The 24871-nt window shown below is 39.2% G+C and overlaps 1 protein-coding gene across 2 annotated transcripts in view; it reads right to left on the bottom strand.

Annotated features, from left to right (window-relative positions):
- Nucleotides 1-24871, bottom strand: part of sgcd (sarcoglycan, delta (dystrophin-associated glycoprotein)) — a 153212-nt gene that overhangs the window by 118391 nt on the left and 9950 nt on the right. Inside the window, exon 1 of one of the 2 annotated variants that reach the window (XM_034140375.1) lies at nt 2469-2844. The exons of the other annotated variant lie outside the window; for it this stretch is intronic. Coding sequence (XP_033996266.1) covers nt 2469-2471 — 3 coding nt within the window. The 5' untranslated portion in view covers nt 2472-2844. Of the gene's footprint in view, nt 1-2468; nt 2845-24871 lie in introns of those variants that run through there. 2 annotated transcript variants of the gene reach the window in all.

Below are 24871 nucleotides of genomic sequence, written 5' to 3'. Positions count from 1 at the left end.
AGGACCTTAAGCACCAAGAAGCACATGCCTGGGCCGGCCACATAAACAAAGATCGAATTACAACAACCTAAAGAGGGGAAGCAGTTATTCTCTGCTCAGGACGCAATTACACCACTATATATCTACATGGAAAATATGTTTTTTGTTATGAAATGAATACTCTGAATGCCATATATAGAACCTTTTAAAGTATTGAGGATTGTTTTGGTGAAATTGGAACAATGAACCTTAGCTACTGTTTACATTAATTAACTATTCTAGTGTTGTATGCTTAGGGTTTAACTAATGGAGGGAAACAAAATGGAATGGATTCATGTCCGTGTGTTTCAACAGATTGCAAAATGACTGCTTGTTATTATGTTACTATATCTGAGTGAGTGTAGGATTGGCTTCAGTTAGAGGTAACATTAGACAGTTGGAAGCTACATGCAGACAGACAGTCAAAAGCCTATAAAGAGACAGAGACAGAGAGTCGGGGCTGGGGGCTGGAAGGTCAGCAGATATTTGGAGCTCTGACTCTATTCCCAATATAACTGGGTGTGGAGTGACAGCTGCTGTGTCCTGAAGCAGGTGGGCTGTGTTACATGCTTGAGTCACAGTAGGATGAAATGGACTCTAGAGTTTTCTGGTGGCAGAGGCTACTTCAGCGAATGTATAATCAATGTCACAACAAGTGTAAAGACACAAAACGGCTGCTGGCAGTCGGTAAGACACAGCCATTGTTGCTAATTTCCTTCATCTTTCCTTGGCATCTTGTCATCATTGTTTCTCATGAAAGAGAAGCAAGTAAGAAATTAATTGGCCGTATGGCATGTTTTATCCTGCTTCTTTGTATTCTTTTGTAACATAATTCATCCAAACTCTTTGGGAACCATTGAAATAGTCCAACACTTAACTGGAAAAATACCCCCTTCAAGGACATGTCATGGAAATGCATTGTTATTAAATAACAGTATATTACTTTGCTATTATTTAAGCGCGATGGAATAATTTGTTTTGTATTATCAAAGTTCAACTGACAGAAATCCATGCGACAATTGCTTAGCAACTGTTCTGCATCACTCAGAGCCAGGATACCATAAATACTCAGCTAAGTCTGAACAGAGCATTTGGTCCCTTCTGAATATTTGATTTGAAACTTCCATGTTCCCGACTATCCACACCAAAAAGGGCAAATATGTTGCATATCAGTAAATATAACCAAGCTTAGCCCTCTTCTGTCTTGTCACGCTTGCGAAGGTCTCCATGAAATATCATCAACACATGGGGATAAAGAGACCTTTGCAAAACCTGTGGAAGCACATTTGGGTTTGAAAAGTCTTCTGGAAAAAGCACAGCTCTGTATAGGTATAAATAAAGTGCAATTACAAAAAAGTAATTTCACTTTTATGAAAGCTATAACAAAGAAGCTCAGCAGGTTTTCAAGGTGAATTAAACGGAAGCAGTATAGAAGCCGAAATATGCAGAAATATAAATGTTTGGCTCATATTGGTCAAAAGGATGGATAATCTACGGGAAATAAGATAATTGACATGTAAATCGAAAAGATTGGGTCATTGTCCACAGTTGGAGAAAAAAGTTGTAACTATCAACATTACCAAGAACTTAAAGACGTAACATTTTCGAACTAAGATAGACATTTTCATCAAGGAATTGACACAAGGGTTGGATGTCAAACCCTGATTTTTTAAAAGATTTAATTGAATTTGTCTCAATAGACTCAAAACAAATACATAGTTATTTATACCAACTGAGTTACACACAGACTTGAGCCAAACAAGACCTTTTCCTCCAAAACACACACACACATATCATCTCCACAACTGAGCGCGCCACTCATCCCTCCCACCCAGAGCTGACCCAGAGTCAGTGTTGAGGCGCCCCTCCTCCCCCACAGTCGAACCCTGACAGTAGGCTGCAGTCTGTCCACATGCAGCTTCTTGTTACTTATTTATAGCAGCGTGTTCCCCAGAGGAACAAAGTAATTGAAACCAAATGTGTTGCCGGGACTGATATGGGGTAGTTGGGCGGACAGTCCACCCACAATTCTCCTTCCTCTGTGTATAGCCTACACACAGATTGAAGGAAAAGGGGGAGATTTAAAGCAAGCAGTCTTGGTCAACTATTTTCTTACAATTTAAAAGGAAAACAAAAAAGTTCCTGAGCTTTGTTTCTTTGCAACTTCTCAGTTCAAAACAAGTATTTTAATTGAAATGCTTCACTCTCAGTGGCTCTGCTTTTGTTAAGTATTCAATGTTGTCCTTGTTTCCCAATGAGCACCAAGTGGAAATAATTAAAACACATTTCTGCCAAAAGAAACAAGCAAACTGCAAGCGAAGAACCTAAAGCCTTAATTTGGTCCACTGTTTGAAGGAATAAGTAGCAGCACTCAGAGCTCAGCCCACTTCCCCGCCCACCACAGCCACACTTAATGAGCAGTCCAAACAAGGCAGTGAAACCAAACTTACCATATTTACTTGCCCTTATGGTTCCCTCTTTATTCCTCTCTTTACTTCCTCACACTGGGCTCCCGGTGACTCCTGCTCAGGGTCGAGGTGTGTCAGGCAGATACAACTGGGATTTAGTTGCTGTTAAGAAGCTGCATGAGGCCTTCACTGACCAAAGTCAAAGTTAGGCAGCCACCTCTCTCTTTCTTTCCCCTCCCCGCTGCCTTGCTCTCTTGTCAGCTTTTCCAATAACACACTCCTCCCGCCCCTTCTGGCCCCGTCCCTGAGCTGTGAGCTGTTTCCTGGACGCGTGGTGGACTCCTGTGACCCGGCTCTTTGCTTCTTTTTTCCCCCTGAAGGCTCTGTCTTGTTGCTCCAGCACTCTGAGTTGCAGCCCTGCCTTCCTGCCAGATTTAGAAGCAGAGACACATGTGGGCTTCTGGTTTGAAGTTTAGAGAGGCGGGACTTGTCTGAGAGTGTTTTGTTGTCATGACGACCCCTCCTTCTCGAACACTGTGAGCCCTGCCCCTGCTGTGTGTTGTGTATAAGGGGTGTGTGGATTTTGGGTTATTTTTTCTGTGTGGATTTTGTGACATACAGTATATCACAATAAGTTGTAAACAAAGTCTACTGTCTGGACATTATGTGTGTAACAGCTGCCACTGTTCATAGATGTGTGGAATAATGTGAACATCCTAATATTCAGAGTAAACAAGTTTTTCTCTAAATGCACATTCGATCTATCAAAGTGAATTACATATTCAAGTTTGCTATATATTTATATACAGTACGTTTACATTTGATTTAATCCTGTTCTTTTTTCTTATATATCTGATGGCTGTGAGGAATGGGGAGGATTTGTTTTTTGGTGTATGTAAGTGTTCTTGTTGTGTGGCTTGAGTTGCGTTTCTGCCATTCCACATCTACAGTAAATGAAAAACAAAAAGGAATGTTTGTTGATTCTTTTTTTGCATAATAATAATTGATTGAGTTGTATTTCGTATCATAAGCCAATATCATTTTGAGTGTAACAGGACATTTGGCTGTTTATGTCATATTTATAATTAAAAAATGTATTTGTATTTGATTTATAAATATTGATTGATTACTGTGTAATTAGTTGAGGAAATCGCTCAGATTTGTTTTGTCCTTTTGCAAAGATGTTTGACATTTTGAGGATGTTGTTTGCACATGAGGTGTGTGTGTGTGTGTGTGTGTGTGTGTTGACAGCTTTGGAAGGCACTGAAAAACAACCAGCTGTGTTTTGTTGCTCCAATGTATGAGAATGTTTTCTTTTAGTTGCTTCCAGCCAAGCAGACTTGTGTTCTCCCACTGAATATGATGTACCTTCAGGAAAATGATACCTCTTCTTGTACCCTACATTTCCACTGACTCACTGCAGACTGTGGGAAGTATATCCCTTCTTAGCTTGCTTTCAAGTTTCATGTGAAGCCCATTATTGAAGTCTCAAGTTATTGAAGTCTCAAAGTTGCATTTCTTGGATTGAATTCCAACTCAAGTCTTCAGTGTTGGATATTTAAGAGAGGTGCAGATTCAACTTCATGGGCTGTCAAAAAGGTGTTTCTTGTTTTTGAGTTGACCCTCAAACACTGTAAAGCTGAGTATTTATCATAACTTACATACATTTCTGTAACCGTTTGCTTTAGCAACATGTGGGGAATGGAAACATCTTGGCAGGAAAGTTCAGTAAATTATGTAAGAGCATGCATGTGTGAGTGCACGTGCACGGCGGTCAGCATGTGAGCGGGGGAAAGAGAGAAAGAAGCGATTTAAAGAATGCAAATTCCTCTCCTCCACTTTAATGTTCTGTGGCCTGACAGCGAGGGAGGAAAAAGCCTTACAAAGCTTCTCCTACAAAGCTCCACTTTCTTTCCTCTCCTTTCCCCTCTTGCCTCCTCTCTTCCTCGCTCCCACACTGATCCCTTTCTCTCTGCCTGCTTGTTTGTGGTGAGGCTGATTTTATAGGTTAGGGGAGTACTTCACGCTTTGATGTAACATCCAGCAGTTTCACAGCGCCTGCCTCTGATAAGAAAAAAGCAAGGTGCTTTATTGCTAAAAGAGGTTCAAATCCTTTTATTTGCCAATAAAACAGGTTAAGCTACATCATGTCCACGCCCAAAAAAAACTTTTGAAGCCTGGTTATTTCAACAATTGTGAGTTTTTGTTTGTTCTCTTTTACTCTTACATAAGCCACGATGAAGATGCTGCCACTTTCTCACTAGCATTGGTGGCTAGAACAAAGATATCAATAAATAAAAGAATAATAACACTCATTGTCTAACAGGCAAGGCGAGTCTGAATCTTAAGTGGGCAGTCGGGATGAAGGTTGCAGACACCAGGGGAAATTCTCCGTTGTTCCCAGGGCTGCGGCTGGCGCTCCACTTGATGATGTATTAATCAATAAATAAAGGGGAAATCCCTAATAGGCCTGTAGTAAATAAAGGGGGAACACAGGGAGGCTCGGTCTCATAATGAAGATATAGTGAGGGCAATATTCAGGGGAAGCGAGGCAGAAGATCACATGCACAGACCAATTTCAAAGAGTTTAACAGAAGATGAATGAGATTGTGAAGACATGGCAGCTGAGCAAAGCTGATGTGGAGGCAGATGCTCTAAAAAGACTCATTGTTTGAGTTCAATGTCAGTGGGTGGAGTTGGAATCTAATTCTAAAAAAAAACATCTCAACAGACTCATTTCAGGTTGAATTGTAGTACAGTACACACAGTTGTGCAATTGTTCATCCTTAAAATAAAATAATATTCTGCATGGCTAACAGGCAGTCTGGACCAGACAAACATATATATTATTATTATTATTATTTAATATTGTTGTAAAAGTGTATGGTTGTGTGATTGTGGGCTACAAAAAAATGTATTAAAAAAATCATAAAACTTTAGCTTGCACAATATAGCGCCGCATGATTAGGTATTTTCTGCTCCTTTAAAAGCATGGGGATCGCATAGATACACTTCAGTCGTTCATGGTTAACCAACATTATGATTGCTTTGAGATTTTGGGCTGAACTAATAGGAGTCAGGCAATGTTTGTATGTATGCTGTTATTACTGGATGTTGTCAGTGTATGTACAGTAATGCTTTAAAAGTCTCCATTCATATGCAAATGCATGTTTATAAAGATTAAGGCTGCTTTAACTTAAAGGTCCCCTATTATACACTTTTTCATCAATATATTATAGGTCTCAGATATATACAAAACATGTCTCTGAAGTGTTTGGTTTGAAATACCAAACAGATCATGCATTGTAGCATCCCATAATCCCCTCTGTTTCAGCCCTGTTTCAAAAGTGCTGATTCTCTGTCTGTTCTTTTAGAAGAAAATAAGGAGCCACTCCCCTCTGCGAGATATTTGGTTAAAAAGAACACAATGGTGCTCTAGGAAGAGATTCAGGTGATAAGGTGGGCAGGTGTTACCTTGGTTGGTTATTGGCTAATGGTTACACAAGCCACAACATCGTTATGACATCATAAAGAGGCCAAAATCTGATCAGCTCATTTTCAGACAGGTTTTTATATAAATGGATCAGGACAAAAAGAGAGACAATTGTTTTTCATGAAACTTTCAGAATCTCTTTACACAGAGGGGACACAAATGTTAAAAGACATGAACAAATTGATTTTTCATAATAGGTGACCTTTAAAGTATCCGTAATTGTTCTCAAGTCGGTTAAATCTAAGCAAACTCCATGTGTATGTGAAAACTGGTTGAACAATACTTTGGCATTGAGTCAATACTACATGTCTATGTGATGGTTTTGGGTAAGCCTGTCTCAATGAAAGTGTTACTTTAACAAACGTACTTTCCAGCACAAAAGGATTTCACAACTTTACTTTTTTGACTTGTTTTTCCAGAATCTACCTGAAGATGCTAGAAAACTCATCAACGTTAAGCTTTGTGTTGACCCCAGGAATATAAGCAACTGATGTTGCAGGAGCTAATGGGAACTGGAAAATGATAAGAATACTCCTCCTTGTTTTACTAGAAATGTGCCTCTTTTGAGTCTCCAAACATAGTTGCCAAAAAATCAGGAACAAAATAAATAAAAATGTACATGACGTTTGTTAACACAATGTTATACAGGCTGGTTTACTAACAGACTTCTCCCCATTAAAGTCAGGTTTGCAGCTACAGTTTTCCACCAACTCCTGCATCTTTGAGTATAGTTCAATCTGAGGTCACTTCTCCAGAACCCTTATGCTTCTGATGCTCCGCCTTTCGGATGTTTAATTCATCCAAATAGATAATTTCTGCGTCTGGGAAAGGTTTGAATAACAAATAAACCATCTATCTACTCTTGCCTGTTTTTTTGTGTGCCTCTGTGTAAATTCATCACTCTCTCTATGGATGAAAGAATACACAGGGAACATTACTTGCCATTCTCTATATTGTTTGCCCATCATTTGTCTCTCTGTCAGCTTCAGCTCTTCATCTGTCAGAGAGTCCCTCCAGGTATGTCTCTGTACGTCATCCCCGCAGTGATATATAATGGATGCTGTTGTTTGTATTGTGTTCTTGTGTGAATCATACCAAAGGCAGAAAATCCCCAACCTGCCCCTTACAGCCAGAGTGTCTGGATCATGCCAAGCCTGCTTCACTCTGTGCATGAAAACAGCCAATTACAGGCCCAGACTGTCCGCACAGCCAGTCCAGATGCAGACACCTTTGGTTGAATATGGATTGTTTCATGGATGTCATCATGAATAAATATAGTTATTTAATACAATTTCACTTTTTCTCTATTCTTTATTCTCTGGGTGAGTCCTGTTCTGCTTACATCAGGCAGTTTGGATGTTTTCTTAATTAAACAATTAACTCAAGTTCATCAAAAAGGCCTTATTGTTTTCCTCCTCATAACAATATCGGAATGATCAGATGCTGTCAAATATTAAAGCAACACAGACCAAAACAAAACAACAGAGCAAGGCTGAATACGAGGTGATTATCATCATCAGATGCAAAAGTTATTTGGAAATTGACTAAAAATCTCTTGTGGGGCCTTTTTTACAGTTTAATCTTATATGAGCACAATGCCAGAGGTTGTTTATTACCAAAGAAAATCTATATTTCCATTTTGGATTGTAATCATTTCCTCATAATCCAATTTATTGTTACCAATGAAAGATGATAAAAGAGTTGCAATAATACACCCAACTATAGCTATAAAATGATTTTAGTGTTCAAAGTGAGGCAATTATTATGTGAGTTGTATAGGACTGATATCTTGTCAATAGGCTTTAACCTTGTTACTCTACAAAATCTCAGGACGGAAGAGAATGAGGGGAGACAATAAAGACACAGAAACTTCGGGAGGATACTCGGCAGAGGTTAAAATATGTAAATAAAAGCACAAGTGTTTATATAAAGTAACACTGTGTTATATGCAAGACCTTTTGACATTCAAATCAATGTTTGAACTATTAAAGGACGAGTGCTTATTTTCCCGTAACTTCTTTATTTTCACAACTTGCTCAGTGCTGCTGACACAGCTCTGAAACTTCAGAACTAAAGAGGTTAATTCAGCTATTTCCTTTTTTCCTCAGCTCCTTTAACTTAATTTCCCCCTTAATTAGCCATTTTGAAAGCCACTTTAGTAGAAAAACAAAATCCTGATTGGCAAACCATCACATATAAACTGAAGCCGTGAGAAAGAAAAAGTATAGAACGTTTGATTTTGTTGTTCTAACATATTATAATTTCTTTCTCTAAAGCACTGAATAGTGATTTCTAAGATAGTTTACTCTCTTATACTTTAAGCTGTAGAATTGAATTTGTTGTATTGCTGTTGCTACACCAGCTACTGGAACCAGAGGTCATACAAGGCCTTTTTCTAGAAATGTGTCTAACTATTATGATCTAATATCCTTCTTCACAGTTTCCATGGTGGTGTGCTGTGTTCTACGTCTTATCTTCTTTCTTGCCTTCCTCTTTGCCAGAAGGCAAGTCTTTTTCTATCAGAGGAAGGGGACTCACTGAAATCCCTGAGAGCGATCTGAAATCACTAACAATCAATGACACTGTCAGTCACCATCAGCTGATGCAAAGCACGTTGACTCGAGTTGTATTCCTACCCTGTGATTCGCCTTCAATTTTCTCCGACACTGTGATTTGTTTTTGTCATAAAAACGTTACATTCAAAGTCATTTGTATGGATTAGAGGGGATTTTTGTTGTATCACAGCTCGACAGAAACCATTATCCATTCTCGCAAAACGCTGCTGTGCGCAACAAACCAACCCACTGTGTTTAATTTACAGTATTGCATCAGTAAAGTTTGTCCCCATGCATTTTTAATAAGTAACAATGGCCTTCCGGCTTATGTGCAATATAAGCAGATACTGTATGCTCAGTAAGTAATCATCATAAGGACTATGCTATGAACGTCGTAGGGTGCAGACCAATACGCAAACGCTCTAACAAGAAATTAACAGGGTTTTTGAAGGAATCAAGCCTGAATGGAGTCAACTCTAATGTTAAAATGTGCAGTTGTTATATTTGCAGAAACACTGTAGGATTGCAACCAATTGTGGACTCGGCTGCACTGAATTGAACTTAAATATGGAACTGTTTCTCATTAAATTCCTATTAGCAGCTAAGCTACAGTGAGCACAGGGACACTTTACTGCTGCAGAATCAGAGATGTAGTATCTTTGAAATGTGTCACAGAGAAAGAAAACAACTATGCACACAAGTGTTTCAAAAACTTTGGATTGAGTGAGATGGTTTCATTGTCTGAAACAGATGTGAGATTGTTTTCTTTCAAGCGGGTCTAAAGTGGTTTTGAAAGCATCCTTCAAATCAGTTCTATTGCTAATAAACTATGATTTGATCCCACTATATGCAAGCTACCGTAGAATCAAAGAGTGAACAGTCAAGTTCACCTCATGAACTCACTATAAAGACAGCTCTCAGCTCTCCATGGCCTCAAAGTTGGATAGTTGAGGGAAGTGTTGGGAGTCAAGAGGTGAGAGTGGAGTTAAGAGAGAAAAGGTGCATATAGAGACAAGACCAGTAGGATAATGACCACTGTGCCATCTGCCAGGCTCCTGCCATGTGGTTAGCTCATAAGGGAAGCAGTTTCTGCTGAACAAAACTGAAGCTACGGAGGAGGTAGGAGGTAATTGGTGTCACGGTGGTAGTAATCTGGTAGAGATTCTCATTAAATGTGAGAGTGAGTGTGAGGTACAGTCCAGCGCCTGCTTCCGGGTTATTAGGATTTGAGCTAAAGGCGACAGTGATGCTAACAAGTACGGTGGCAACTTTGCTTCTTAGTGAGCAGATTCTGCCAGCATGATTGACAGCAAATCTATACAGGGTATCCTAATGGCTACCATGACTCCATTAAAAGTGACAGGATTACAGAGTCTGAAACATAAAGTTCACTTTTTGGATAATACAAAAGAAGACGCAAGAAGTTTTTGACATCAGGTATCAGGTGATTCCCAAAGTCATTTTTATTGTGCTAATGTGTGACCTCAATTTGTTTTAAGTGTACTGTATGGATTGAGACATAATGTTACATGGACTGCATGTTCGCTTTCTACTGTACATATACGGACTACAACACACCTTGTTATAAGACATAAGTAAGTGAGACAATGTTAAATAAATACAATAAATATTATAAATGTATTATTTTAATGAATGTGGACATTTAACAAATGAGTTTCCTACTTTTATTATTTAAATTAAACAAAAATGTATCTCTTGTTATGTGGCTAGGTATTGATTATCCCTCTCTTAATTTACATTTTAAATAGTAATGAATCACCATAATAGAAATTAATCTGGTGTGATATTAAAAACAATTGCACAGTTTTTTTGCACTCCCCACAAAGGGTGAATATATTAATATATCATATGTGATAACATGTGTGATTTACACCCCATGGCATTTAGCAATTTGAGACGCAATAATTGAATTCCAGCTGAAAGAGGACGGTTATAACTATTTTTGAACTAATGGAAACCTAAATCATCATTTTTTTCCACAAAAGGACTGTTTATTAGTATTGATCCTAGGCCTGGGACTACTGAATAGAAACCAGGATGCTTCCTTAAGCAAAATCTTGTCCCTTTGCTCTCCATTCATATGCAAATATCTCTTTGTAAAGATTGAGGCTGCTTTAACTTAAAGTAGCTGTAGTTTTTCTAAAGTCTGTTGGACCTAAGCAAACTCCATGTGAAGGTGAAAACTGGTTGAATAACTGTAAAGAATACTGTAGTACTTTGTATTTTGTAATACCCATGTGATGGTTTTGGGTAAGAATTTCTAAATGAAAGTGTTAATATAAAAACTTATTTGCCAGCACAACAGGATTTCACAACTTTGAAGATGCCAGAAAACATATTAAAGTAATGATTTAACTCATCGTGAAGGTTAAATTCTATGTTTGTATTCTAAAGCAGATCTTAACCCCAGGGAGGAACAGCTGCTTAATTTCCAGCCATATCATTTCCACCATCAGTCGATCTTGTTCTGTTTCATTTACTAATTTCTTTCTCCCTCATACACCCGCCTTCTCTGACCATTTCACTAACATTGTTTGAATGGAGACAGAAGCTAAACATATTGCTCCTATTATACCCTGGCGTTTGGTTTTCCATAGAAAGTAGTGATTGTGTTTCCATTGGAGCGCGGTGATGTAGATGATGACTTTGGCACGCGGCAGACAGGCATGCTCTGATGAGCGAACACTCCGCTGGAGGAGAATAGGACGAGAAAAAGCACAAAAAACGGTGCAACGTTTAGCGTCGCTTGGCACCGCTGCCATGGGTTCAGTGAGTCAGAAACGAAGAGGCCGTCTTTGTTGGGTGTGACTGTCACTGTCGGATGACAGATTGCATTCTGGGTCCTCTGAGAAACACTGAGGCTGAGATAATGGTTATGAAATAAAAGTCTGTGAAACTGTGAAAACTGGTGACATAAACTGCCAGTTTAGGGTAAAAATATTCAGCTAAACAAAAGAAGAAAACTACTTTCACACAACTTCTTCCTCACTGAACATATTAGGTAGGAAAAGCCATATTGATCTGTAAGCAAATGGCATTTTTGGCATAAGACATAACTGCTGGCCACTTCAGGGAACAAGATGACAACCTGGCATTAAGAATTCAATAAACTGGTTTCCATAAGAGGCCAAACAGAGCTTACTACCTCAGATTGGGACATTAAGAGATTGTGACTAATTCCCTTATCTCATTGTCTGGTCATCAAAGGGGATTTGTCAGTTGAGCTGAACGGTACCTTTAAATCAACACAAATCGATCATGCAGGTCACTGAGTCACCCATTGTACAAGAGCTCAAAAATATTTACCTTATTCTGTCCTGAAATGTCCTATAATTATGTTTCACAGCAAGTTGTTTGTATAACCCAAAGCTTTACTTAAAAAAGACTACAAGGCTCAAATACCTAATGATAATTCTCTGTCAGTTTGTTGCTGTGAGAAACCACTACTAATATAATAATATTGAGAAACGGAGCTTTAATAAAAGAGAATTAACTTAGTCCTTTATATTTGTTTAATGGATATTTCTTCCTCAGGCTAAAAGCAAAGTAATTAAGCAGTGTACTGTAAAACTGGCTGTATTTGTGCAATACGATTTGTTGAGTTTGCCATGCAGTGAGAAAAGCTGGTGAGGTGGTTAATCTCCTAACCATCACAAATTCCCCACAGTCATTTTTCTCCCAGCTCTCGCATGATCATTGTTCCATCACAAGAAAACTGATAGCAGCTCTGAGACAATCATTTTTCTAATATCTTAAGATACACATCTAGAGATTCAGGCTACTTTTGGCAACGTCATACATAAGGCAAAGTAATGCTTGAGCATGCAACTGCAAATATACTATGGCGGCTATGAGACCTGCATGTGACTGTGATAAATCCTTCCTATGCCTTTCCCATTCATCTTGAAAGCAAATAAGGGCTTCAATCCTTTAGCAAAGCTTATCTTAGGAGCAAAAGCAGAAGAGGTATGGATCTGCAGCGCAACGCATATCAAGTGCGCTCCGCCAAGGGCAACCAAGAATGAGAGCACTTACAAAGAGATGAGGAACTTTTCAATCTAAAAGCCCTTCTCAAAATAAACAAACCACCATCTGCACCAAAAGGATATCGCAAGGACTTGTGTAACTGTGACTCAATAGAGCCTTCAGATGAAGCAGATTGACACTGACAATTGTCACATTTTGTCTACATCTTCAAAAGAACGGAAGGACATGGGAGAAGAGGGAAACATGATGAAAAAGCATGAAATTAGAGCAATTGGTTGTCCTTTCATATGACCCATCCTCAATTCATGGCTCAGTCACAGAAGTCCACTGGACCTCATGCTGTCTAGACAAACTCAAAGGAGGTATTAGCAGAGAGTTTTGAGAGGACGCAGGGGAAAAGCACTGGAAGGAACATTTCTCTGTTTGGGAAATGGAACAGAATTACACACTGAATGCTGCAAAGACAAGGACAAGAACAAACAGGAGCATGACAAATCTCCCGTTAGCTTCCTTGAATGCATAGCCTCTCTCTCTGTGAATGTTGCCCTAGGCTAGGTTTCAATCTCTTACGTCGTTACACAACACACTGTTCCAAAACACAGCTGTACACGGCCAGAATAGAGCCGACAGTAAGCTGTGGTTAAACAGCACGAGGAACATTTATTGTTCTAATTTCTCCAAGATGCATTTATTTGGTGTATGCCACAGCACACATTGAGGGTGGGTTTAATAGAAAGGTTAAGAGGGAGATGAGGACTGACATGTTTAAAAAGCTGGGCTTGAACCTGAGGTTTTACAGTTACACATTAAATGTTCAAAGCAGAGTTGGGACTTTGTCTATCAATCCTGCAAAGCGAAGGTCAAAGAGATTTAAAGGGAAATGAATTATGTAAATGTTGAGCAACCTCTGCTCCCAGGTGCACGACATATACAGATTCAGACTATATCGGTCAATATGCATGAGAGCATAGAAGAAACACTCAATTTGTAATCTGCTTAACAATGAGGTCAATGCTCTTAATACAAGGCGCTGTTACATTGTGCATAACCGTAGGAGCTCAGACATATCAATAAATAAATGTTGAGACATCTCTGCCTTACGCAGTTGGGGCATAAACCAGACTTATTCTGTCCCTGGACCGGTAACCGCACCAAAGCTGCCTTTGTAACAGAACAGCCTTTCCATGGGGCTTTTTGAATAAGTGATTGGCTGTGTCCAAAATCCCTTCATTGTTATAATTGCATGATGCTCTTCAGCTGTCAGGCAACAATGCAAACCATTGCACTTCTGTGCCATCCCAGTAGGTGTTCACAAATAGAAAGGACTTTAAATAGCAGTGATCATCACACTCTCAGTAGACAAGGTTAGCTAGAGTCAACACATTCACCAAATTACTTTTTTGCTCTCAGCTCTACAGGAAATTACTTCCACTGACTTGTTGATCATGTTTGCAGTGTAGAGGCACAGGATACAATAATATCCATTACAGATTATACCTGAATCCACCCTGTTTTAGCATACTCCAAAAATAGGGTGGTTCTCTATAAAGGATGTAAAGATACTGATAAATGGATGTAGATGAAGGATATAAAGAGTAGCAGACTCAGCTAAACCTGCAAACAGATATTCAAACAATTCAATAGTGTTAATTGACTTTTCAACATTACATAAAAACTAATAAAGGCTTCTCATATTTTTCTCATTTAATTTACACAGATTCCCTTTTCCAAACTCAACTAGAGGCAAGGAAAGTTGTTGCTTTTTGCACACACACACACAACATGAGACAAATAGAGACACACAAGGTCTGCAAGCTTCTCCCATGTATAAACACACACACACCGTCCTTTTTAAATTATATTTGCCCTGTAAAGCTCCCAAAACTCCTCTTCTTAATTCTTCCCTTGAAGAGCAAAGCCGGGGGAGTAATCCACAATCTCAGGATCTTCTCTTTTTTTGCTTCCAAATGCAAATGGGAATCCTTGTTCTACAAACGGCTTATTGAACGGCACAGCGAGGAGGATGTTGCTTCTCATCGGTTTCCTGCAGCAGCAAAGTTCAGCGAGAAGTTCTTCTTTTTGCACGCTCCTGCAATGCTCCAATTTCTCACCTTACAGGAAAGTGATGCTGATGAAGGAATGATTGATCAAGAGTAAAGGTTTAAAGCTACAGTGCATCATATATGCCACAAGTTGATTTAAGCATCCATGTTTGTGTTCCAATAAAGTCACTTTTTCTGGCTTATTCTTAAGTGATCAGGTTCAGCAAAATCTCATTATGACCCAGGTCGGGGCTCAGATGTCAAGGCAATGGATAGGGTTGGACAGCTACAATCCTAAATGAATGTGAGGTCAGTGGGTCGTGGTTTTAGTGTATCTTAATTCCATTGCTGAGATGAAATGGAAATCCAATCTCTAGGAAGAATATTCCGCACATAAAATCTAATTAGGGTTTAATTTATGGGGAAACAGTGACTTAAGGAAAAAGGAGTTTAAACTGTTGTTCTGCTAAATTCCTTTTACGTTTATTTAAAGTGACACAATTACATTCATTTAAATGCAAATGTGGACACTTATTGGAGATTGTCAGACGTCTTATACACTTGTTTCATATTAGCTTTATGCCCATACAGTATATGATTTAAAGGGACTACAGTGCGGATTAAACACCTCTGCTCTGAGGTGAGATCTGAGATCAGATTGCTCTTACCAAACACAAACTGCTGGGCTGGCCACAATCCCAAAAACACATTTCGCGACTCATTTCATATAAGCTGAGAATTGCATTCAATGTGTTAAATTGCATTGAGCTGGAGGGAGTCAAACTGAATAAAGCTGAACTTACTGGAGTGAACACTTTCAAAGTGCCATTGAAATGTCCATCTATTGGTATGAACTTAACGTAGAGAGTACAGACCTGTGCTGCCGGCTGCTGATAAGCGCATAGCTTTGGTGTGTGTTTGTAAGCCTTGTATCTGCTGTTTGATTAGTGTTGTCGGGATTGTTGCGACTGAATGTCAGACATTTCTATTCAATGAAATGTTTGGCATATGCAGACTGATCGACGTGTCAGCGCTGGCAGTGAAGCGGCTGAGCTGTGAGTTGTATTGAATGTTAGAGAGCATCTTGCACAAAAGCAGAGAGTGAATAGGTCTGTGCATTGATGTGCCCAGTGTGAATACAACAATTCTCTCATATTGAAAGTGAAATGTTAATATTATAGAAAATGGAAATCTTAAAAGTTTGACAAAGGAATCGGCCTGATCTGTTCTTTATATAAAGGGCTGCTGTTTTATTGGGATGGAAAGTTAGATCAAAGCTGATTATCATTTCTAAACAAGATTATTACATGTTACTTGTTAGACGCTTTTATCCAAAGCGACTTACATACTCAATACTGTGGGCAATCTCCACAGGAGCAATTTGGGGTGAAGTGTCTTGCCCAGGGACACAACGACATGCTGACTGTAGCGGGGTTTGAACCTGTGCCCTGATCTGAACACCAACACTCCCCCACTGCGCCACACGCCTCCTTAGATCCAGGTCCAGGGGAGCAAGATATTGATTAATGTACAGTGTTGGGCAAGTTACTTCCAAAATGTAATACATTACATATTACTTATTACTGTCTTTTTTAAGTAATAAGTTACATTACAATATTACTGTCTCTGAAATATAATGAGTTACACGTATACTTTTATATTACTTTTGAGTTACTTTCACCAAAATATCCGCAAAATAATGGCTAGGTATTTTAAATGCTAAAATGTAGTTTATTGCAGCAACTGTGTAGGCCCTTAAGGCTAACAACTTTTATTACAAGGCTTAGTTGAATACTCGATTCTGATTGGTCAATTCCGTTGCTAAGGAGGATCAAGAAAGAGAAAGTAAAAGAGGGTAAAAGATGGAGCGCTGGACGTCAGATAAATGAACAGAAGAAGACAGACAGGAAGAAAACACTAACAGGAACACGGTATGGGCTCTGCAGTGTTTAAGGACTTGTTAGTGGATCAGAAACTGTGAACAGAGTTGGACAGTGCTGCCGTAAAGTTGTTGTTGTCGCAGTTCCAGCCGTTGGTGCGCCGAGGAACGGAGTTTTTTTTTTTCTTAGCGGAAGAAATACGATCATTTTAAGTCAATAAAATAATTTCAATTAATATTGGGAGTCGATTCCTTAGTTTGTTTAGTATCTGGCCGTGGAATAAGCGGGATAATGTGCAGCGACTTGGTCATTATAGGGAAAAGAACACCCTTCAGGCTCATCAAGATCAGCCTGACTGATAAACACCAGGCTTACTAATCTACCGGCACAATTTTTCTCTGGTGTCGGAATGTCTCGCGATGTTAGTGAATTCTTAAAAAACAAAACACCATTTCATTTCGGGTTAAAATTAGTTGTAACTGCGTTACTGAGAATTGTAACGGGTAGCATTAACAACATTTAATTAGTATGCATTACATTACTTCGTTATAGCAAAAAGTAATACATTACTGTAACTCCGTTACTTTTGTAACGCGTTACACCCAACACTGTTAATGTACTACAACACCAACTTGTTGAGCTGGACGGATACACTATTAGGACCATTCATACATTGTTTGATGTTAGAAATGCATTTTTCATATTTGTGATATCACCAGTATAAAAAGCTATAAAGAGTTGTTTGTCATCCGCAGAGCAATAGCTCATGCTTTTTAACCTATAGTGTCAGCATACTAAACTAAACATGAAAAGCAGTGGACCCAGAACTTAACCATGTGAATGTTAACAGGGTCACATTAAGACGTATGGATCTAATTGGAAATCCCACTAAACATGTTTTTGACTTTTGCCAAGAACAATGATTGACAGATAAGAATAGTAGTAGTGGGTATCAACCAGCGACGTGCAGTCAGTGGAGGCAGGGGAGGCAGAGCCTCACCTGTCATACTCCAATGTAACGGAAAAACAATTAAAGAAAAACTAAATAGTAATAATAATAAAATGTCTCCACTGATCTGTGTTGTAAATGTGATTTCTGTATGATTCCAATCGCATTTTATAGTCAAAATCAGCAAATTGGCCGAGCTCCGCTACGGGAGCGATGAGAAGTGAGGCAGGCACGAGCACTGCCTCTCGTAAGCCCACAGTAACTTGCTGGAGCGCGGGCACTAATTTAGCGCGGCCACTTATTTTGTGAGCGCGCTCAAGCCATTTACTGTGGGGTGAGGTGAGGCACAGATGAGCTCTGCCTCAATTCAGAATGCGTCACCCCACAGAAACTGTCTGGAAAGCGGGCCCTAAGCGCATGCCTGTTACCATCTCACTGTAGGTCACCAATGTAATGTTTGTAGATCCCTTTATTACATTTATCCTCGCCATCCATAGTCTCTAAATAACTTATTTCACGTATATATGATATTTAGGCTCGCTACACATATACAACGGCAATGAAAAAATCACCAGGGGAGGCAGCCATAACCCCTGCCGCACTGAAGGGGGCGCACGTGAGCCCACAGGTTCTTGTTGCTACTGTAATTCTACCGCAAACAACAAACTAGACTTTTGAAACTACAGGAAGATAAGGACGACTTTTACAAAACAGTAATAGAGATTGTTGTCCAGAAGGATAGCATGGACTTCTATTCATCTTCAAGTCAAGGTAAGACCACAACTGTAATGAAAATGGGATCTTACTTAGAAAGAACAATCCAATATTTAGATTTTGGGTATCCTTTTGTTGATCGGTCTGTTTAAAATTAATCATAGCATCAGACTAAAAAAGCTTTTGAAAATAACAGAATATTTCGATTAAGGTCAAAATAGGCTATAATATTTGTAAATCTGACTCTGAAAGAGTCAGTGCCTCACCAGCCATGAACCTCACCGCACGTCACTGGTATCAACTGATGTCACCCAACATCAATCTGTACCATTACTGTTCTAAACATGTGTGGGAGGAATTATATCTTCAGGATATATTTTGGTTTTAAAACTAGTTAGAATAACTAACCAACATACAGAATGTTGTGAAAAACATGTTCATATGTTGGAGTGTGTGTGTAACGGATTAAGCTTATTTGTGATACCTTGTGTCCAGTTGTAAAAAATACCTGGACTTCCTTTTGAACTGTGAGCATATAAAACTCCACCTCAAAATCTCCACCTCTGCTCTGAACCTCTCTGCTCTGCCATGGCCTGGCTAATCCTGCACATCATCACTGTGATAGCATTGCTCTGCTCAATCTATCGTGAACATTTCCTTAAATACTCAACAGAGATTACACTCAGTTCTCCCTTAGCAGAGCCAAGACGCTGGCTGTTATTTTACATTAAAACCACAGTTTAAATAATGTAACAGGGATTGATGGATGAGGGCTGGGTTAGGGAGAGCTGGGATCTGATAAGTGAGCCGCTGCCCGTCAGCAGAAAATGATCAGGGATGAAATTCGCAGCGAAAATGAAACAGGTCTTTTATGGACAGCCAGGTGAAACGATGAACCCCAGAGAGAAGTCATGTCACGTCCAACCACTCAACTGTAGCTAGAGGAGTGTGTGTCAGAGAGAAAATGTGTGTGACTGTATACCTATAATCAGGCATTTTGTCCCAAACTTGGTGGCTGTTTCCTGTAGAGGAGAATGAGGTAAAGGCCACACTTGAAGGCTCGCAGCAGTTGTTTTACTCTGCATATGAGTTTGAGATCACAGCAACAGGAAGAGCTTTAATAGATCACAAAAGGAATGACAGAAGATGGAAATAATGTTGGAGACAGAAAAGACAGGAAATAATTGGAAAAAAAGAGACTCCTTCAACTCTCACATTATGACATAACGGATGGAGTGAGAAAAACAAAATGGTTGAGGATATACTTTGGAAATGGGAGGTTCACATGATTGATCAAGTGTGTGTGTGTGTGTGTGTGTGTGTGTGTGTGTGTGTGTGTGTGTGTGTGTGTGTGTGTGTGTGTGTTGAAGCAGGTGTACAGGTTTGGTCATTTAAATTGGATTTGTTTAATCCTTATAGGGATATATAACTATGTAAAAAAAGCCTGGCAGATGCCCCAAATTGGTCCCCAATTCTGAATCCACTGTGTTCTCCGGGTTTATTTGGTGCCTTTGCAGAGTCACATGGGACTGAAGGAGCTCAATATGTCAAATTGCAATAGATAGAAAGGATTAAACAACTGGTGCTAACACACACATATAATCTAATGTATTACACCACTGAAAAAGATACCCACAGACCAACACACAGTAAGATGAACTCTAGGAGGGGCTTCTCTTAAGAATCTGGAGATATTACAAACAATAACATTAGTGATCAGTCAGCAGGTCCAGGGGGATGAAAGGAAGAGAGCATAGTGCGGTCAGTGAAGTCATCACCTGAGCACATGTTCAGTGGAGTATAGAAAGGCTGCAGAGCTTATAAAGATGTTATTCCTCTCTGCAACTTGAGGCACTATCTCTAGTGGCCTCATTACCAATATCATATAAATATATAGCCTGAGACCTTGATTTGTTCAATTATTCAAGTGCTGCTTCTTTCTTCCCTCAGCCTGCAGCTGCCGAAGGCAAGTCAGGAGGATGTTGTTATTACTGATAGGGGAGCACAGTCCTGTGTGTATGAGTAAAAGCATTGGGCAAATGGATGAATACACCAGGAACCGCCGGGGTAATAAATCAACTGCTGATGGAAATATCTTACCTAATATGAATGTTCCTTTGATTAATTAACTGGATATTTGGCAATAAAAAAAAACACAGAAGGGTGAAAATATCATGTGGCTTTGCATAGAAATGCATTGACAGAAAACTGTTGATAAACTAAAAGGTAACTACATTTGTTAATAACCCTTTTTTTCTTTTATCTTATTGATTCAACTGGATTGGAACAAAGCTTTTTTCAGACTTAAATATGTCCTTTGACACTAATTTGGTTGGCATTTAGTTCCTTATGTGAACACTGGAAACATCCTAGCTTGAAACAAAGATAGATAGATGCAAACATTCTAACGCTAGCGAGCATGAATTGCCTTCTAAGATTGCTACTGGACTATACATGGACAGTTTAAATATTGTTTACTGCTATCTCATAACCACATTTTGAAAACATATGATTTAGTTTAGCAAGACTGTTTGGATCGGTTGACAGTGCATAGTCACATTTGAAAGTGTATCAAAGCTGAGCAGCAGCCAAATGCTCAATGTGGATTATTTTCTTCTATTGGCCCAAGCACAAACTGAGCAACGTATCCTTTACGTCAGCTGAGAAATCTGGCATTCTGTCACGTAGACAATGCAACAGCCTTGAGTCTTTGTCAAGCACCGAAAACAAAAGAAAGGAAAACAATCAAATCCACTCACTGTTGCCAAGAAAAACACAATGCAAAACTGTACATATTAAATCATATCTTTACGCTGGATGGCTACAGATTCAAACACATCATCAATAGACGTTTCCCAAAAGAACAACATATGTAGAAGACTACAGTAGTTCATTTATATTATTTGATCACTTTAGTTTAGCAGAAGGTTTTGATGATCAATAAGTAACTAGATATGCCGCCATTATCTGACGTTTTTCAGTAGATGCATTCACAATTAATAGAAATGAATAAACCACTCAGACAATATGACATATTTTAGTGCACTGGATTGCCAATTAAGTGGCAGCAGCACTTCTTGTTTTTTTCAAGAAAAGATCTCACAGAAAAGAAAGGATTAAAATGTCCTGTTCAGCATTATGTGTGAAGTAATGTTGATGGCCTGTACTAGAGTCAGAGCGCATCGCAGCTCGTGTTTCTACGCTCCACAGTTGCACAACTCTGTGATCATCTTGCTTTTTTTAAAGCAGTACTGAAATGCGTGGACTGCCAAGTGGCATCTTCCATGTTTCATGAGATGAAAAACCCTGATGAAATAAAATGATGCAGACCCAAAACTACAAAGCTCCAAACCACAACATGTGTATCAAATATACAATATATCCACATGGGTGTATCATAACTTTGGAAATAAATTAAGCACACGTACTGTACAGTCATGACTGCTCATTTGTGTCTCTTTCAGTTTCTTTCTGTCCTTTGCCTCGCGTTTTCCACATAGCAACAGGACCTCAAAAAATATGGTGACAGAGCCATGGTCTACAGTACTGTTCAGTTAATACCCCGCAGGCCTTCCATTGCATTTAAACTCTCTAATCTAGTGACAAAAGGAAGTAGGCGATGAGCTGGTGCCTTATGGGGAAGGTCAAATTGCTAACTAATCTGCCCCCCTCTCACAGTCGTCCTTCGACGCGGCTCTCCGCTCTGTAAAAACCCCGCTGTGTCATTGCACCCGTGTATGGAGGTCACTGTACGCCGCAGAGCGACCTCACAAGTTTTCTGTAGCAATTAATTACCGTCACTGTGGCCCGGCACATATGGGCCTATTATCATAAAGCCTCATGGGAGGATGTTTCCTGCTACCATTATTCCGTGGGAAGTGACAGAGAACGTTTAAAACGCCAACAGGCTTCTCTTTCACTACTTTGTTGTTTCTGTAGTCAGACTAGAGATGAGCAGAAAGCAGATCATTTCTGTTTAACAGATTTGGCGAAGAGAGAGAAGGATGTTTGGAATGACAAGATGGTAGAGCAATAACTTCTTATTCATAGAGTTATAGGTATTTCTTATATGCAAAAAGGCATCGTTAAAGTTACCAAATGACTTTAACCTTCTCAGCACCATGGGACAGTGACACTGGCATTCTCTGAACAGACTGTGGATTTAGAGAGGGTCAGTGTCCATGAGCACCTGGTGTCTGATATTTTAGGAACTGTAAAAAAGACCTTGAATATTTAGTGAAACATGAGTAAAATAATTAGAAAAATGGGAACATGCAAGTAGCTTGAAATCTTAAAATGTCTCGAGATGGATTTATAGCTGAAAGCCTGGTGTGTTACATACACAGTAAATGGTGTTTTGTGCATCAGTGAGCTCGGCTGGTTGACTTTATGTTAGGTTAATAATTTATTATTAAGTATTAAATGTATTTTGGATATGAGTAAATGTTACAACCTTTTCAGGGTCACAAACATTGTCACTGACATTAACTAAACAGACCCACATTTGAGAGGTAGGAAAACAATATATGCAAAAAACATATCTTTAATCCAAGCAAATAACGGAGGCCCAGCCTGGAACGTCCCCAACCTGTGCCTGAAGTCCCACAGGAATCATTATTACCTGGGGAGATCATTTTAGATTGAAATCCCCTGAGAATATGCAAGCTGTGAATTCAAAACTCCGGCACAGATGTCTTGCCATATTTTGATTTAGATAAGACACCCCTGATATGCTTATCCAAAGTAAAAGCCGTTTTGATTTGTATTTTCTAATGGGCACCTTTTTTTCTCTAGAGTCTTCTGTACAGTTCTATTCAATGTGCAAACTTAAATGCAAAGTTAAAGTTGCCTGATTTGAGACTGTACACTGTGAAAATGAGGCTTTATACAACTGTATCGAGAAACTGGGGATTCTGGCAATTATTTAGTGTAAATGTTTTACACAAAACGCATCAGGGGAACTTTTTATTTAATGAGGTCTGCACAATTATTATGCTTGAAAATTGAGCTTTTCCCAGCTGAACATTTGTGTTGATTGATTTAAATGATGTAGTATTTGCTGTTTGTCACAGGAGCAGCATTGAGAATTCGGAGGTAATGTCTTTGTTTATTTTCCCCCTCAGTTGCATTTTGTCAGGATCAACCTTTCAACTGTATTCTAGTTAATCCTTTCTTTTTTCAGATTGCTTTCGCTTTACATATTTTGATATATTATCTCCTTCTTCTCCATCTTTCTCTCTCCCATTTCTAGGCTCACTACTTTCCTCCCTTTATTGTTGGCAATGCTAACAGGCTTTCCAGAGTGGCCTTCAGTAGCAGCTGGATCGCGCTGGGAGTCTTTGGAGATAATCCAGGACGTCATATGCCGCTCTCCACTTTATCCTCCACCGCCTGCCCACCTCTGCTTTTCCTCCTTCACACATTTGAATCTCTTTTTTCTCTCCGCAACCATTCATCCATCCTCCCCCTCTCTCTCCTTTAGCCTACTTCTTCACTTATCCCTCCTTCTTACGCTTCTGCATTTCCTCGCTTGTCAGCATCTCCCTTCCAACTCGCATCTTTTCATCTCTTGTTGCGCTTTTCCACCAGAATCCATCGTGCAGTTAAATCTCTGTTCAATCTTTCTTGAACATTACACTGTCAAAACCAAAATTGGAATTCCATGAAGCTTACGTTTAATAGTGCTCTACTAGCATCACTATGAACTAATACTTAGAACTTTTGACAGCCTGTTTTTACTTCCAGGGGAGGACATCCATTTACCACAATTCTCCAGAAATAAAGTGACTAACAAGGACATATCACAACACTTTTCCTCCATGGCTTAGCTCTCCTCTTTTTTCACACACTAACCAATTTATCTACCCGATTGGGTCATTCACATTTTGTATCAGGTCTATCTTTAGTTCTCTTTCCTACCAGGTATGAATGTCCTTCGCTGCCTTTTGGGTCTGTTTAAACAATTATGCTGAAATGCATTTGGCCAAAACAAGGTAAGTCCATGGTCAGGTTTTATTTAAGAAAATAGTATTTGATATCGGGACCTTATATGTTTCTAAAAACTGTTGAAAAACACTTCAAAGATGGTTAATTGTGATTTTTGTTGGGACTCTTTTTTTGTTTGAAGATAAAGAAATGTCACAAAACATCAGAAATCTATTTTTTCTCTAGTTGGTATGGCAAGTGTAATACATTAACCTGCAACCCATTCAGAAAATGAGAGGCAGCTCCTGGTTTGTGTTGCAATCTGTGCCTCGATGCGTGTTGCAATGTGCGGTAATCCTGACCTCAGGCAGACGGGATATACATCGGTCGTGACACTGATTCACTGTGTTGTCTTTAAAGGAATATTTGTGTCCCCTTTCCATCCCTTTTCCTTTGCCAGATTCCCTCAACTGTTTATTTCCTCTTCCTGTGTCTTGAACCTTTACCTCTATTTCTATTTTTGACCCCGCTCTCCCATTATTACTTACTGTACCTTTCTTCAGAATCATTAACATACTAACACCAGGCAGTCAAATATGTATGTATCGTATATCCATTCCAACCCTTATAGAATGGACACTGTTTAAATACGAAGCAGGTTATTGCTAGAAAGAAAACTGTGTTTAAGAGTGTGTTCAAAAATTAAAGCTAAAAACAACAGACACAACGTTTCGAAGAAATAAATCACAAAACCTCAGTGGACTGTCGAAGGATTCCCATTCATAACTTAGATTATTTAGCTACCAAGACAAACTTACATTTGAAAGTAAAAAGAAACATTTACTGTAGGGGAACGGTTGAAAACCAAAACCTGACGCA

The sequence above is a fragment of the Trematomus bernacchii genome, unplaced genomic scaffold (assembly GCF_902827165.1).
Source record: "Trematomus bernacchii unplaced genomic scaffold, fTreBer1.1, whole genome shotgun sequence".
Classification (NCBI taxonomy): domain Eukaryota; kingdom Metazoa; phylum Chordata; class Actinopteri; order Perciformes; family Nototheniidae; genus Trematomus; species Trematomus bernacchii.
The sequence above is the reverse complement of the archived record's forward strand: the minus strand, read 5'-3'. Positions and strand labels throughout refer to the sequence as shown.